This window comes from Hemibagrus wyckioides, linkage group LG09 (assembly GCF_019097595.1).
Source record: "Hemibagrus wyckioides isolate EC202008001 linkage group LG09, SWU_Hwy_1.0, whole genome shotgun sequence".
Classification (NCBI taxonomy): domain Eukaryota; kingdom Metazoa; phylum Chordata; class Actinopteri; order Siluriformes; family Bagridae; genus Hemibagrus; species Hemibagrus wyckioides.
In genome coordinates this window covers 16,735,528-16,754,136 of record NC_080718.1, presented here as the reverse complement: position 1 = coordinate 16,754,136, position 18,609 = coordinate 16,735,528, and the positions used below count along the sequence as shown (strand labels likewise).

At 37.3% G+C, this 18,609-nt stretch overlaps 1 protein-coding gene across 2 annotated transcripts in view; it reads right to left on the bottom strand.

Moving 5' to 3' along the window:
* Positions 1-16,527, bottom strand: part of akap6 (A kinase (PRKA) anchor protein 6) — a 94,398-nt gene extending 77,871 nt beyond the window's left edge. The window contains exons 1-3 of one of the 2 annotated variants that reach the window (XM_058399917.1): positions 16,377-16,454; positions 9,319-9,449; positions 6,436-6,809 (exon numbers count right to left, since the gene is read on the bottom strand). In XM_058399917.1, coding sequence (XP_058255900.1) covers positions 6,436-6,765 — 330 coding nt within the window. In that variant the 5' untranslated portion in view covers positions 6,766-6,809; positions 9,319-9,449; positions 16,377-16,454. Of the gene's footprint in view, positions 1-6,435; positions 6,810-9,318; positions 9,450-16,376 lie in introns of both variants that reach the window. The other variant, XM_058399916.1, reaches the window with a different exon arrangement.
* Positions 16,528-18,609: the final 2,082 nt, after the last annotated feature.

Here is an 18,609-nt window from a genome sequence, read left to right as displayed (position 1 = left end):
ACCTCCTCTGTGCTGCATGAGATCAGGTGGAATAAAACGAATTTTAGCTTTAATAAAAGATTCAGAGAAAGTAAGCAAGGTTGATCTGCAGCTACACTGCCACTGTTGCTCACATGTTTTAGAGGCTGTTCTGTCTGTCCACCTTTACTGTCTTTCACACCCCCAACGCTGACCCGTTTTTCCCTTCCTCTCTCTGAAGGAGGGGCTCTCACACACCACTGCACGACTATTTTGAGATTCAACCTCCCTCCCCTCCTCCCTTGCGCCTGGTTCACTGAAAATAGCCAAGTGCAAACGGGCCAGACATCTGCTACTGGGGAGGTCACACTCACACTCCCAAGAGCCTCTGACTTTCCGCACGCCCTTAGACACACTCACTTTCTGTTGTTGTTGATTTTGTTGCTGCTGAGAGACACAGAGTTATGTTGCCACATTACAAAACATGACATCCTGAATCTTGTACAATTTGTCTTATATTTCTTTCTACAAGATTATAATAAATGAAATCTAAGACTATTAAACCTGTCTCTAGATATTTTTGAATATTTTTTTCATTTTCCTAGTCTATCAGTTTTTTTCTAGAAATTAATGCACAAAATAGTCTGCAAATAGAAAAAGAAAGCTTAAAAACACCCCAAAATGTCTAGAAAAAAATATTTAATAAACTTTGGGCTTGCTGTAATATAATTAATAAGAAATAATAGAATAAATTGACTAGATTTGAGATATATAACTTGCTAAGATGTAGGTTTTTTGCTGTGTATGTTGGACAGCCTGTTTTGCACTCAGATCCACCATTTCTGCAGGACTGAGCACACTGAGCCTCTAAAATAACGTAGCTCTGGGCATTAAGCTTTCTTACATAGTAATGTAATATCATTTATTCATTCGTCTTGAGAGTAACCGGTAGGTCTGCAGCCTATCCCAGGACCAGTATAAAAGATGGGGCAAGGTGTAAACTCTCTCTGGTCAACACTGTCGCCTTAGTTTTCCTCTTAATACCTGCTTCTCTTTCTCTTGTTGGGAGAGATAACATATCAGGATTATCCGAATTCTCCAGAGTGCTGAGATTACATCACCCGAAATAAATACCCACAAGCAGCTGCAAGCCTTCTGTAACTGAGCCCTGATCCTGTCTATACTCTGTATGCCTCAGAATATGCCTCATTGTATGCATATGTATATGAATGTGTGTCTAGTATAACTAGAGGCATGGTTGCTTAAAGTTTGCCCACAAACACATTGTTTAGTGGGTAGGGCTCAGATAGGAATGTAGACACCGCAGCTGTGAAGCAAGATATTCACACACCCTCCTCTCTCACTCTTCACATTCTACACACAGTTGCTGGTGGATGATGGCAGCACAGCATACAGCAACAACCATGCATTCTGCACATAGCCATATTTCTATCACCTTTTCTATGGATGTTTTGGGAGTATGAGATGAGATATAGCAGTGATGCAGTGATAGCAAGTCAAATATAGCAGTGATGACACCATCTAGTGGTAAAACAGATATCAGCATGCGTTCAAGTAACTGCAACTGCATCAGATGTTACCAAAAAAGACCCCTACAGAACAGTAATGTAATAATTGTGGTAAATATGTGATATATATGGTGAAAATAGCAGCATTCTGGACAGAAGGAAGGTAAAACTTCAAAACAGTTCATATTAAACGAAACAAAGCTTTACTTAACAAGTAAAGATGGCTTGAATATACCTTGAATTAATCATATTTTTAGGCCAATTTGAAGCTGCAATTTTCTTATTATATTCACTGATCATTTAGTTTGTAGAAATAAATGCTAAAACTAGCAATGGACAGAAACAGACTTAAACATCTTACATTTGAATTATTCTTATATTGGAATCGTATAATAGGGAATACTAGATAAATAGGACTATATTAAAAGCTGATATTTCCATGTACTGGTCCATGTAGCAACCAACAATCCAACACACACCATATTCAACAGGAGGCTTAGAGAGATCACCAAAATATTACTGTCAGTATAACAATCCATACTAACAGCTGGAGGCATGTATGTGTTGAATGATATGTCCGGTATTAGATTAATTTAATTTGAATGAAACTACAAAAACATTTATAACATAACCAACTATTTCAAGATTTTATTTGGAAAACAAGTATTAATGATCAAAATTAAAATTCTCACAGTGTTTATAAATGTGGGCATTCATGACTGTACCTTTATTCTGCTCTGCTAAACTCTAGATTCTATGATCATTAGCTTTTTTTCTGTTTAAGTGAAATATTTTTCCAACTATATTGCACATAACCAAATTAACAAGCATCAGTTTGTCTATATAAAATGTGGTATGTATTAATCTACACTATATTGCCAAAATCAAGCACCTAGGCATGCAGACTGCTTCTACAAATATTTATGAAAGAATGGATCCCTCTCAGGAGCTTAGTAAATTCAAGCATGGTACCAGGATAGGTTGCCTCCTGTGCAATAAGTCCATTCGTGATATTTCCTCACTACAAAATATTCCATGGTTAACTGTGTTTAGCGGTATTATAACATAGTGAAAGCACGTAAGTCACGTAAAATCACAGAGCGACTTTGGTGTTTAGGAACTTTACTGGCCTGAGTCTTGACCTCAACCCAATAGGACATCTTTGGGATGAATTAGAGCGGAGACTGCGAGCCAGACCTTCTCGTCCAACATCAATGCCTGACCTCACAAATGCGCTTCTAGAGGAATGGTCAAAAATTCCCATATACACACTACTAAAGCTTGTTGAAAGCCTTCCCAGAAGAGTTGAAGCTGTTATAGCTGCAAAGGGCGGGCCAACTCCATATTAAACCCTATGGATTAAGGGGATATCATGGGATATCATTAAAGTTTGTGTGCATGTAAAGGCAGAGGTCTCAAAACTTTTGCCAATATTGTGTATGTATGGTATGAAATAATCAATCATATTCATCATATTGTTCTCCACTAGATGGCAGTCTTCACTTATCTGAAAGTGACTGACACAACAACAGAGTAAACTTGCCTCCCGAAAGGCCACAACACTACCTAGATGATTGTTTACTCTGCTTTAGGGTGAGTGAGTCAGATCACAAAGGACAGTTATTACCAGGCTTGTAAGAAAAACACTACCCTCCTCTACTAGTCTTGTCTGTACTTTATATAAGCCACAGTCTTTTGCACTGTATCACTTCAAAATAGTACAACATGCTGCACTACAGTTTATATTGTTTACGACTACAACTATCAGAATGTCTATAATGTTTATACTGTTAGAATTGTACATATACTGTAAACATTGTTTTCAACTCGGATATACGTTCAATACTGACGCAGTTACAAGGTACTGCCTCTTGCTCTATATCACTTATAACACTGCTGTCACTGCACTACTGGTTATATTGTTTATACTGTTATTTCAACTTCTATCTATTACTGACTATTTAATTACTCATTGTTTTTAATATAAGGCATTTTAAAAGCTGCTAAACCCATTTTGTTGTTTTGTACCACTGTGTCCCCACAATGACAATAAAGAAGTTCATTCATCCATCAAAATGATTGTCAATTATCATGAATATAATTATCATATCACATTTGTGTGGTTTAAAGATGTTTATATGATTAAACCTATAGCATGACATGGTCAAATAGGATATGGGGGTTGCCAGGAACACAGTGAGGAAAGTTCATTTACATGAGAATTAAACTATGTCTTTTACTTATTTGTTTTCCACTCAGATAAAGGCACATTACTCATTGTTTTGTACTGAAGAACCACTGAAATAAACGAATGGAAATAACTGAGCCACAATAACAGAGGAGCCTTAGTTCATTCCATTCCAGCAGTGTTTGCACTACGTAACCCAAAATGATTCATTGTCTGCTGAGAGAATAGACAAAGAGTGCAATCATTCCCAATGCAGAGTCTTGAGAGAGGCTAAGCCAAACATTCACTCCACATTATTATTATTACCATCCCAAATTGAGCCATTGCACTGACTATGAAAAGAAAAATGTTTTTGTGCTGTAAAAAAAACAGAAAAAACTATTACACCCTTGTTGTACTGAGTAACAACTAAGAACAGCATTGTCCTAATCTGGTCCTAATTTTGATTTTTTTTTTTTTTTGTCATTTCATGAAAGGGTATTAAAATATCAGATTCAGTTTATTGTAAAATCCTTATGTTCTCTATAACAGCACTACATCCTGGTAGAGCTGCGACCTGATTGGTTAGATTATGAGAAAATAAAAGAGCTAGACATTCTTGAACCTCTAAACCATCCACTTTCAAATGACCTTGTATCCTCTTCTCATAGGCTTCCACATGTCGTATGAGATTAAAAAAGTGCCTAATGTTATTAATAGATAATATTATTTTGTACCATTTTACACAAATCTTTAACTTGTCACAGTTGCATCATTACCTGTCACATGAGCAACCACAAGACTGACAAGCATCCTATCCCCCTTCACATTCTCCAAACTTCTGCTTGAGCCACAATTTAGTCACTGCCAAGTTTATGTTCTAGCTAAAGTAGTAGCTCAGTGGTTAAGGCATTGGACTACTGATCAGAAGTTTGTGAGTTTAATCCCAGAGCCACCAAGCTGCCCCTGCTGGGTCCTTGATCAAGGCCTGTAACCCTCAATTGCTCAGATGTATAAATGAGATAAATGTAAATTGCTCTGGAAAAAAAAAATCATGATAAGCTTAAAAAACAGGCCCTATATTTTATGATTATAAAGCGATGTCTAAAACCAAAAACAAACAGTAATATTATTTCACTCCAAAAACAATGATCTAAGCATGTCATTAAAGATGTTGTTTGTCCACATACTTTAAGTAATCAAGATTATGTACTCTATTCACTTTAAGTACTGTGCTGCAAGTTTCACATTTGTTCAGACACACGCAAAACAAACATGTCCCGTCCAAGCTAAAACCCTTTACACATTATTTATTGAGCGCCGCAGTAAGGCTATAAAAAGCCATGGCATGAAGGGTTTCAGTGTGTTTACTTTAAACATAAAAGGGATCAGAGAACCTCGTGTCAGCGCTAGCTAAAATCTAAGATATGAGAGGATAGTACTTGTATGTGAGTGGACGTCAGCAGATGTTCTGTCACTCCTGCGTGAATCTAAAAAGCATCTAAAAGCATTGAAACATCACCATCGTGTCTATCTGCTGTCTATCCACCTCTTTACTCAAATATTCACAGCCTGCAAGCTTTCTATTAATAGGAATCGCTCATAAAGCAATTATATAATTGCTCATTTGAAAAGGGCATTGGGTAGAACCCAAGCTCTAACAATAAGATGACTTTAAACACAGGTCCAAATCATTAATTTATCATATGACAACTTAACTCAACTTAATTTACCAAGCTTGACAGACTTCTTTAGCTTCATTCTAAGGTAGCTAACTTAGCTAGCTAACTTCCAAGCACAGTTAGCTAACACAGCCATCATTAAAGTCATCATCATTACCCTAAAACTCTGTTATTTATTGTGTACTGTGTTCATTGTCCTGTCTGTTACTCGTCTAATGTCCTGTTTCTAGTTACCAGAGGTAAAAAACCTAGCTTGCTCTTTTACTCTTTATTCTCAATGTATTCCCATGAAATTTGACATAAGAAGCCAATAAATATGAAGTATTTACACAATATTTGTTCAGTGAAAATACAGATGGATGGATCTCCCGTAATAAATGTCCATAACTCCATAACCTAATTATGTGGCACTCCACCCTCCACTGGAAAAATTCAATTATCAAAAAAAAAAAAAAAAATGAGGCCTTTAGGTCCAGTGCTACAGCTTGGTTAATTATAAATTAAATTAATATAATAATCTACCATATGTAGATGATTCCAAAGCACACTGAGTGAGCCTCTGAGAGAATTGTGTTCTGCACTGGAGCAACTAAATTAAAGTGGCTAATAATATGAAAGGCTTACAGCTAACCAGAGTAGCTTATATACTGTATGTGCGTTTGAAGGAGGAAGTTGCCTTTCAAAAATATCCTGTTCCTTGTACTAACCTGACAGTTTAGCGTATGATTTTGTATGTCTCAGAAAACCAGGTGTTAGCAGTATGTTGTGTGTTGTGCTGCACTGTAGCCAATTTTCATTCATTTATGAGGGAAAAAGCTATAATGGGAACATTTGACCTATAACAAAATCACTACACTGATTTTGATCTGCCAGTGTTAATCATGTAACAGCTGACAATGATATTCAAGACACTAAACAAGACATTTGCAGCATTGATATTTTTCTAAATGCTACAGAATCAGCACTGATCTATATGAAAAATGGAATATAGTTTATTTACACACTTTAGCACATCTTCACGTCCAGCAGCATGTACAGTATATCTGTGGGACAGTGTGCAGCGGTTTTATCTTTAAAGGCATAAAGCAGTGTCTCTTACCTTTAGTTGCACCAGGTGAACATCCACGTGCCTGTTGAGGCTATCCTGCTGCACAGACTGCGTAAGATCCCTCACTCTCTCTGCTGTAGCTCTCAGCCAGGTCTCAATCTCTGGCAGGTGAAGCACCACCTTCCAGTCCGCTCCTGTGTGCAAGGGAGGAGGTTTACAATTTCTCTGGCGGTATTCTGGGCTCTGAAGCACCTTATCCCCACTTATATTAGGCCCATCTGAACAATGTTTAGGGGACTCCAAGGACTCCAAGGTGGGAGTGACAGAGGTGATCATAGGCGAGGCAGCCTCACTGGCCACCGGTGACACTGCAATGCTCATGGTGAAAATGTGCTAGATCCGTACGATGAGGACTCTGCAACAATCTGTCAGGAGAATAAATGAGGTAGAGGGGAAAAAGAGGGAAAGAGGGATGAAAAGAAGAAGAGAGAACCTGAGTGAATGAGTATGAAACACATTGATTTATTTCTACGGTAAAAAGGGGGGATTAGTGAAGAAAATGCACAGCCAATCCATTTCATGCAATGCTGGCTTACAAATTGGCTGTCACTTTCCCAATAACATGCCCAAGGACTTTTATTTTTGAGTATTTTCCATTTTGACGTAATGATCGTGTGCAATTTTTCCATTCCACTTATCCTCTCTCAATAACAGCTAACGCATAAATCACAAATAACATTATGGGGTTTTATCAGTCGAATGCTGTGATCAAGATCACCACTGACATTCATATTAGCTTTCTGCAGCAGCACTGGATTCACTGACACTTCTCTCTGAAGTTCACTGCATCAATCTGCATTCAATAAGCCAAGTGCATAGTCACGCTGTGTGGTTTAAAAGTGAGATACTTTTACTGTTATTTTAGAATTCATTAGAACTCTCAAAGGGACTGACATGCCAGGATCTCTGTTGGCAAGAAGTACTGATTCTCAGAACATTATCTAATTTCTAAGAACATTTAAAAACTTTATTACATCTATCTGTACAACAACCTCTTTCTCAAGCTTACATACAGAAGCCCTGATCCACAAGTTGTGAATAAAAGCTGAAGCTTTGAGTTTATATGTAGTTATTTTGAGGTATTTACTCATTATTTCAACAAGATATCAACTTCATAGTTAACATACAAAAATAAATCAGTAAAATCAGCTTCTAATACTCTGTACACTCCCTACTGTATAATAAAGGAAGTCAGACATGTCTTCCCTGAAATTCAGTTGACACAATGATCGTAACTGACATAAAAGTGGGGCAGTGGTTAAAGTTCTGGGTTGTTCATTGGAAGTTTGGGGTTCAAGCTGCAGCACCACCAAGTTGTCACCCCTCTGCCCCATGAGAAAGGCCCTCAACCCTCTCTTGATTCAGGGGCACTGCGTCATAATTGTCCCTGTGCTCTATATGCAAAGAAAAAAATTCTACTTTGCTGTAATGTATGTGTACCAATAATAAAGTCTTCTTTTCTTTCTTCTTCTTCTTCAAAAAAGTGTACATTTATAGAATTCCATACTGGTCATAGCTTTCACTTTGTATGTAAATTGATTTCTATAAAAAGACACTTTCAGACACAAAAAAGCCACAAATTAAGATAACTGTAGATCTGAAAATGTGCTGCAGGAAGTCAGTATCCACATCAAGTGGTCGTTAAGTTAAAATTATTCTAACGTATTATTAGTGCAGTGCCATCACTTGGTTTTGCACAGAAAGAAATGCACCAATTAGTTGAATCATTCTGGCAATATGACTTCCTGACATTTAGACTCTGTCTAGCATGTACTCCACTTTGCTTTTGCTATTTAAACATGCAAACGACAGGCCTGGGTTTGCTTCAGCCTCAAACAAAACACAAAGGGCAGCAAGAACACTGATATAAATGACTTTACAAATCTAAGTTTGTATATGCTGAAAAATATCTTCATAACACATCTGGTATATGGATTCACACAGCAAGTTACACACACTCCCAAAACACCTACATAGTATCACTGTAAAAAAGTAATTGTATTCAAATGTGGAATGGGTGATCAGTTATATGCAGCAGGATTGAGGACGCACTACTTTTGTTTTCAGTGGAAGACAACCTGACAATTCTGCTGCCAAACATCCTTCCAGCTATAAAGAATCCTATATATCCCAGCTGCCTAAAGACATTAACCTTATTCATCCCCAAAGAGTGAAATCAGCTTTTCATTTCTGTCTTCTTCTCTTAAAGTCCTGCTGGGACAGTGACAGCCACAGAGTGGCACTCATCTTACCCACATGTGTGTGTACAAGACACAGACACACACACACACACACAGAGAGAGAGAGAGAGGTTTAACCAACCTTGAAAACAAATACCGAAATCTCTGTAATATCTCAAATATTCTACCTTATGTACCTTAAGTCATTTAAGTAAACACTAATTAGTTAGTTAGTTAGTTAGGTATTTAGTTAGTTAGTTAATTAGGCCCCGTTAGTAATGAAGGCCCCAACCAAACACACATTTCTTTTTCAGAACCTCAGAAAGAGAGAGAGAGAGAGAGAGAGAGAGAGGTTTAACCAACCTTAAAAACAAATAGCTAAATCTCTATAGCATCACAAATATTCTACCTATTCTACTGCAAGTTCCATAGTTAGTTAGTTAGTTAGTTAACAAATGCCCCCACACAAAGACACATTTTTTTACATAAATCACACAGAGTGAGAGAGAGAGAGACTCAGAGAGAAAGAGAGAAAGAGAGAGAGAGAGAGAGAGAGAGAGAGAGAAATGTGCTAAATGAAAGAATAAATATCCAGAAGATGAAAATCAGTGCACATAATTACATAAAAGATCTGAGCTTGTTAACAGCATTAAATGTATTAAGACAAAATTATCAAGCTACTTTGATGTCTTACAGTAATCACTGCATAATCTAAGTGGAGAGGGGGAGCTTTAGAGCTTGTACAGCGATGACTGCAAGATCCTTCAGATGACTCTCACATCCTCTGTGTGTCAGAATGAGGCAAGACCGAAGAATGAGATCACTCTGTGAAAAAAAATCACCCTGGATTAATAACACAGCCTTTATCGCCAGTGCCTCTGAGTCACAATCTGGCCAATAAAATGTGACATTTCATGTAAAAGCACAAACCGCATAATTCTGCCCAGTGCTTAATCACAAAGCAAAGGAAAGCGAGCTGCATACAGTAATTCAGTGTCAAAGAGCTTAAAACTGCTGCTGTACAGATCTTATATGTCAATCATATAAAATAACAACAAACAGAATCATTGTGTTGGCTAACCAAAATACATGGCTTATGTCCTTGTGCTTACTCATCTTTACATTTCTTACAAGACCTGAACAGACAGCTTTGAACAAGCCACTTTTTCTAAATACCATGGGTCACCCTGGCACAGTGGCCTCCGTGTGTAGATCATTTGACCAAAATGGATATGCAGGGGCAAAGGGGTTGCTGAACAACTAGACTAGTCCACTCATTAGCTCTTTGGTTACTTTTTCAACATGTTCCCTCAGTCCTATGCTCTTCCTCCAAGCGTACCTATGGAGGGTTTGCATGGCTTTAGTGTTTCTATCATAAGGGTGATTTTTTAAACAGCAAACTGTGCATATTAGAGAAGTAATATGGAGGATTACTGGCACATGTTATGTGAAGGTACAGCAGAGGAGTCTGAAGCAATTAATGCTTGACCATGCAGAACCATGCATCAAATACACAAGCACAGTGGTATAGTATATTTTTTAAAGCCATGATAAAGGACTTCAGCTGAGGTTCTTTTCTAAATTTATGGGCTCATATGATCTATATGAGTCTCGGTTCACTGTATCAGTATGAGATACATAATAACACTGATCATGGTGTCAATGTACTCTTCACAGCACACTGGCATATCTAAAAAGACTTTCTGCTCTCAGTTTTCAGCTCCACAATGGAACAGTCCACAAAAATGGTCTCATCGTAGAAAAAAAATCTAATCTAATGCATGTTGGTAAGTGCACTCTTTTAATCAATATGAGATTCATTCATTATTTAAATTAATAAGCCGGACATTCACTCTTATCATCCTGACTGAAAATCCCCTACATGAGTAAACTTCCCTAAATCCCCTAGATGAGTGTGCACTATTGTACTGGTGCATGAGCACAAACATATCTTTGTACACTTACTATTCAGTTTATATATATACATATAAGTACTTTTTTCAAGGTGATTTTTATGAAATTTAGGATCAAATCACAAACGTTGTTTACATGAGACTCGAGATCTCGTCAGAGCTGAATCTGAAAAGCTTTATGTACTTCAGCACAGCACCTAATTACCACAGTAATCAACAATGCTGAATCTGCAAAATACCAAGCAACAAGCCATCTTAGTTAAAGGTGTCCAAAATTTATGGACGTAAAATAGTGTAGTGTTTAGTAGTTCTGTCCTCTGCTGGCCAGAACTATTAAACACTATGCTAAATTTCTACACACATGAACTAAAAAAACGAATGTCTATAACTGGACAATGACAAAATAAATATCCAGCATGTATCTATATGAATAAGAAGTAGCTTAAATTAGAAACCTGCAATGCAGGCCATTTTTCCTGCTGTGAAACTGCTCTATATCAGGGCGCACCCAGGTTTCTGCTCTCTACACAGGACTATCATATTGCATCCTGGGTTTGATAACTCAGATAACCCACAGGAGCCTGAATCAATAGAACTGCTTAGTTTGATGGTAAGAGTGTGGGTGTGTTAGGAGGAGGTGGAGACTCCCAATAATCTTGTAACACCACCATCGGCATAACTGTGTTTAAAACCTATTTCCTGCCAGGCAGTGATTCACCATAACTGGCATCGTCTGAGTTGTGGTGATGCACAAGGTCCATTACCAGAACAGTCCAAGTGTGCGTGTATGTGTGTGTGTCTATAGCTTCAGCCAGAGAGCATGGAGGACCTGAGAGGATTGTCTGCAGGGAAACAATGTCAGGATTCTTCTCTCTGGGATGCCAGGCCACGTGCTCTGAATTATTTATTGTTTTGGGAAGTAGACATGTTTCAAAAAATGTGCCTTCCTAAATACTACACAGATCTAAAGCAAAGAATAACACAACTGACAAAGAATTTGATTTTGTCATCCTAGTAAGAGGATACCTTTATTAATACTAATAAATAATAACTTCAATTCGTTGTCATTTTATATAATCTTTTATATACAAAATCACAGATTAGAAATAATGTATTGTTCTTGTTCAGTTTTACACAGTGAACTTTCATCTGTTATGTAAGGTTATTACTTATCGCACTGCTCTGTATAATCTTGTCCAAATTATATAACAGACTCTTTGATAAACATGCTCATGTCAGAATATATGATGAAGATCATCCAACCATAGACCTGCCATTAAAGACTATGTTCTGCTTGCATCACTAGTGTGAGTATGTCAATCAGGGTGATTTGAGCTCGTGCACAAAATGGGGTCACAAAAACATTCTTGAGAATCCTCAGTGAGCTTGAGGAAATAAGGGCATTTTTACTGTCCATTACCATTGTTTACAATTCAACATGTGTGCCAAAATATCTGTACCTGTCCTGTGCGTTTCACATCATACTATGCCATCCTCCTATTTGTGGCTTTTACACGAGTGTCACAGAAGTAGTCTCAATGAGATTTTAGGCACAGATTTCAGATACTGAATGAACTTTTTTCTGCATCTGGATTTCCCTTAAGCTGTGTTATAGCCATATCTATTTCTAAAAGTCCTATAAAAAATATAATGGAACTGAATGTAATTCTGGCAGGACATACATAATCTGTCTTTCTTAAAATTACTGCATATTATACAGTACAATTTATAGGCTCATGGCATATTACATAATTTCCTTTCAGTATTAAGTGACCTTTTGCTATTCTATTCATCTGGATTCACTGACCTTCACACCTTGTAAAAGTCTTTATATCACTTCTTTTATATCACAGAATTGTTCAGCATGGAGTCAAGCAGCTCGCCATTACCAGAGTCATTTCTGTTCCCTTTTCTATACTCTTAATATCTTTCACTGAAACATCATTTTAACAAATTTTAATGAATCAAATTCTCTTTTAAACATGTCTCTAACTTTTTTAATGGGATTGCTTCTTAATATTTTTCATACATGAAACACTCATAAACATGCATTTCAGGATAGTCAATATATTTTTATATTTTCAACTAAGTCATAAAGTCTAACAGATACGTATCTTGCTCACAAGTATATTCTCAGTAGAGCATGCTCAGTGACACTGAACTGCTTAATATGGCTAAATCTGAGAGAGATTTAGGCTAAACAGTATCAGTTGATTCTAAATAATTCATGGAAATAACCCTACAAGCTAGAATTTTTTGGCATAAGAATGAACAGCGTATCCTAAATATATCAAATCTGAATCTCCCGAGTGGCATATTCATGCTACTTCCTGGTCATTCCTTTAAATAAACAATTACCATTACCAAGAACTGACTAATTTCCTGTGCTAACCAAAGGTTATTTTACATGGAACTAACATAAAATGGAAATCTAATTGAAGATGTTGGAGCATAAAGTGCATTTGTAGAAAAAGGAAAACAGTAGATACTAAATTAGCTGCTATTGCTAGCTTGTGCAATACGTCAATGCATCCTTCACACTGTGAAAGCTCACATTTGGTTTTTAGTCCCTTCAGAACTATAATAATGGCTCAACAAGAAGAAGAAGATTAATGAGAATTATAAACGCATACGAGTCGATGGAGTTGTGACCATCAGAAGAGAGCCAAAGAAAATGGCGGAGGCACGCTTGATTTTCGAGCAACGCAAGATCATTTTGAAGTGGTATTGTAAAATTAAAAAATGTGTGTAAATTTCAACAATGGCGGCGTGTGTTTGGAACAGAACCACCAACACGACTAACAAACGCATGAATTCCTGATGTTGTTCATACAGTAGTTCACCGAAATCAAAATTGTCTTGATGCTAACGGTGGCCACTTTGAGCACCTAATGTGATTGCATAATTTAAACATGACTTACAGCTACCCTTTGTTGTTTATATAAATTTCGTAATAAAATTTTTAATTATATATTTTTCATGCTGAAGTGTGTATACATTTTTTAGGCCCCTTTGTATATATATATATACTTTCATTTCATTTCATTGTCTGTATGAGGTTTATCCGATCTATACTCGGGTCACCTTTGCCTCAGGCGTCATCGGGCATCAAGGCATGACACACCCTGGACAGAGTGCCAACCCATCGTAAGGCACACACACTCATGCAATACAGGCAATTTAGAGACTCCAATCAGCCTAGAAGCATGTCTTTGGACTGTGAGAGGAAACCAGAGCACCAGGAGGAAACCCACCAAGCATATATATATATATATATATATATATATATATATATATATATATATATATATAGGTGGCACGGTGGCTTAGTGGTTAGCATGTTCGCCTCACATGTCCTGGGTTCGAGTTTCGCTATATATATATATATATATATATATATATATATATATATATATATATTTGTGTGTGTGTGTGTGGTCCAATAGTTAGTAACTTCGCTAACCCATAGCTTATGGCAGAGCTGTTGCTTTATAAGTATAAACTATCCTTTCAGAAAAGAGCAGAATTTATCATAACCAACACAAATAGAGAAAATGTAAGTAACTAAAATTACCACCACAGTGTTTGATCCTAAGATTTTTTAAGATTTCTTGATAGTGTTTGAAATGGTAGTTTCAAATTTGCACTACAGTCACATAATTTAAATGTTTATTTGTGTCATTAGAAGTATATTTGGAGTCAAAGGGTTTTGTGCTTGTAGTGGCTTTGTAATCATGAAGGAAATATCTGAGGCCAGCAAACCTCATAAATAACAAACCAATCGACAGCGTGCTGTATTTTATGAAGACTTCGATGTCAGGACACTATTTCAAAACACATGTTAACAAGAAAATGTCATATATACTGGAGGTTAGAGAGTCATTAGGACTGAAAGTCAGCGTAATAAAGAGGATGAGCTTGTACAGTGAGTCAGCAAACACATTGGGCCTTGTGTCAGGTGTACGGTTACCAACAGGGTGTATCATTGGTCATTACACTTAAACATTCAAACCTCTTGCATTTCCTCACACTACATCCACACAACATAACACTGTCACAAGCAGAACTCTCTATAACATCACCACAAGTTTAAAAACCTTCCCTGTAGCTTCTGCTATGTTAAAAATACATTACAAAATATCTAATGTTTATGAGTGAATCCTCTGCTGTGCATGAATTTTTTTCATTATATTATATGCTTTGCTTTGCATCTCTAAGGTGTTCAATTCCTTGTTCTGAGATCAATATGTTGACCTTTGAGCTTAATTATCACGATAGCTAGATGGAAACTTTTAATAAGCAGGTTCAATGCTCCTGTAGCGATGACCTCACGACCGCCCTGAACTCCATAAAGAGAAAATCAGTGATTCAGTTCAACAGCACAATAACCTGAGCACAACATAAAAAAAACAGGAGAAGGACAGGAACAGGACAGGAGAAATATCTGCATATCTGCTTATACAACATATGAGAGATACATTTATAGGTCACTAGCTCATTCATGCAGATATAATGAATTCTCATTGTTGTATATAAACCCCACAAACAGGTTTAATAATGCTGTGAGCTCAATGTTAAAAGTGGCTATCTGCCCACTGCCCCACCCTACTGTGCTTTCTGCTAAAGGCTAGCTGTTCTCAATATGTCTGAGTGATAGTTCAGAACATTGCTGCACTCTTCACCTGAAATATGATATGACTATCTGAACATGTTCGATACAAAGCTCTTGGATCATCTAACATGAAAATCTTTTACTTAAGGGAATTTTGAGGTTCAACATTTAAACACAAAATTTTAATTTGAAACGCATAGCTACAAACAAATAGCTTCTGATTTGTAAAACCAAGATCTAAGGTTATTGTTCCTCTGAGGTACTATACACGGTATATACATGGCTATACATGGTGGCCTAGGTCACCTGTCTCCCATCGTACCCAGCTCAAAGCACACTTTTAATGCTCCGAGGATGAAACAAAGACGGGAGACGGGCAGCTGTAGAAAAGGTTTAAGCTCTGGTACCAGCAGGGGACAACTTTAATGGAACAGAGCTCCATATCCCTCCTGATCTCACCCCTCCTTTTCTCCTGAAGCACAGAGATTCATCACCATAATAAAACAAGTGTCTCGCAGAACAGGGAGGGGCCGGACAAGAGGGAATTCTACCTATACACACAAATTGACACAATCAACAGCCTAGAGCTTAGGCCAGCCATATTTAAAACACTGCACACACATGTGGACCGTACAAAATCATTTACAGAGGCAGTTATTTAAACCACACCTTACAATACACACAACACTTTTCGTATACCTGAGGCTCAGTGACAGGCAGTGGACAGGACTAAAGCAGTAACAGTACTGCCCCAAGAAGCACACTCACTATTAACCCTTCATTCTCCACTCCGCCAACAACAGCATCAGCAAAAATACTCCTGAATCATATACACACAAATATAAACACAGAGCCAGTGTATGTAAACACTCTGCTTTCTACAAAAGAAAAGCTGTGCACAGTTTCACATCCTGCTGTCTTGCCTGTATCCCTTTTCTCAAGGCCAAATATAGCATGAAAACAACTGCTACTTACAAACACGCACTTCCCTTGACGGATAAATCTGTTCACCAGTGAAAGCTGTGTGTGTGTGTGTGTGTGTGTGTGTGTGTATGCGGCAGCTTTTCGCTCTCTGCAGGCCTCTTTGACAAAGCAGGACGCCGCTCGCTGCCTTAACAGTCACCGCTATCCGCGCAATATAACCTTGGCAGTAGGAACACAAGGGTCGGCCTCAACCACCAGCACAATAACATCATGAGTGAGGAAGGATAGAAGTGTGGCACTCACCTGATCCCTGCTTTACTCCATCTCGTGCTCAGGGCGTGAGTGAGGCTGTGATGTGGGGGAGGTGTGTGTGCTGAGACACTGCGGCCTCGAGCAGCGCGGAGCAGCGGATGCTGATGATGCAGCGCCTTCAGCCGAGCAGCCCTGTTGCCTGGGAAACTATGGAGTGATGGAGCAGTCACGCTGCGCTGTGATTGGTTGGCGAGGTGTGGTGCTTGGTGTGGGCGGGGCTAAAGGAGACAGGACGGCGGTGACCGAAGATTACCCTACAGTGTGTCCCCAGTCTCCATACATAAGGGAAATTAACACTTTGTTCTTATTTTATTTTATTAGCAAAAATTATCTTAGCATGCAGAACAGCATCTCAATATCTCCATAAACACACACGGAGTTGTCTCTCTAACTCATGATAAATTTGTAAATTGCATGTCCGCCTATACAATCATATGCAGTTAGTATAAAAAAAATTGAAGACATATCTCATATGTGTGGAGACGTTTGGTACACCACACTTTAATGTGTATATATATTATGTTACAATAACTGAATATTATTGTATTACAATTTGACTGGCCTTAGTAAAAACCGACCTGAACCCCCTTTTGATGTTTATTGCATTAATGTCCGTTAATGTATTAATGTATTTTATATTCTTATATAATTTAAGCTTATACATTGCAAATACTAAAGAAAAGCAGTTGAAAATATTTCCACATTAGTGTCAGTAAAAAAACATCAGAGAAGACATCACAGAAGGTTGATTATAAGTAAAATAACAATTGTTTTCTGTATTTAAGAATTTTCAAAATGACTTCACTAAATACAATAACTAAAGGCTGCTTTTATTGCACTATCCTAAACACAAACAGATTTGAGACACACATATACAAAAGAAACTTGAGTTTTTGTTTTGTTTTGTTTTGTTTTGTTTTACAAATATATATTTCACTCATTGATTGATCTTCAGTAACTGCTGTATCCTCATCAGTGGTGAATCTGGAGGCTGGGATCTCTGGGGGTTAAGGCAGGAGAATTCACCTTGGATGGTACACCAAACCGTTATACACATATTTACACACTCATTCACATATTCACACATTCATTCACAGCTAGAGAAATTTTTGAGTAGCCAGTCCACCTGCCTGTGTGTCTTTTGTGTCGTTTTTTCAGAATGAAAACAGAGAACACAGTGAAAATGCATGGAAACATGCAAAACACATAAAGTAACTCAAGCTCTGGACTGCTGCACCAGGTCAGCTTTTTAGATATATTACTAAAAATGAATAATTGTGTCAATCAAAGGGATCAAAAGGGATGATTACAAAATTTAGAGTAGTGGTCCAAATCACATTTAAACATTTTATTTTATTTTTAATTAATCAGCAATGGAAGGGTGCAGCAATGAGATACAATTTATTATTGACTTTCCCTACAAATTCCACTGGATGGCAATAATGCTGCAAGATTTAGAAGAGGCATTAAAGAAGGATTAAGAACAGTAGAATACATAGAATACACTCCGAAAGTACTGGCCAATTATCTAAGAATTAAATTAGAAATTACTAATATCGTTTATTTAAATAAAAGTATTGATCTTTAAACAGTACATATTTTCAATACATTCCCCAGAAAGACCCAGTCAAACATTGATTTTATTTTCCACTTAAAGTTAAGAATATGTATAGAATGCAATCGTCGAGTATAATTATAACAATTTAGTAATGTATATATAACTAAGTAACTACTCTATATATATCTTCATGCCGGATATAGTATTGCGTTTACACCAATGTACCGTTTTTGGTACATACTGCTCTTCCTAACATAAGGGTGTATGCTAAGAATGCAGTAGCAGAGGTATGTTCCTGATACACAAAGAGGTTGGAGAGAGCTACAATTGTGGCATTGAGTTGAAATCAACTTGCCCCTGTTAAGAAGTTGACAAAGGATTAGCCTGTTTCAACAGGTTTTATGCCTTCCTTTAAAGCCTGTTACCAACCGATAACTGCTGTACCACCCACAGGCTTAGAGAAAAACATACACAATAATTTTTTTCAGATGTAAACAACATAAGAGCAACTTCAAAATAAACTACCTTTATTTAGCCATGCTTACTAATAAAAATAGTCTGAAATGAAAAAGAAAGAAATTAGATTTGTATTTTATTTGTATTTTATATTAACATAGCATGATTTACAGCACTGTATCCAGAAAAAGGACCCAGTTTTGGTCTGCT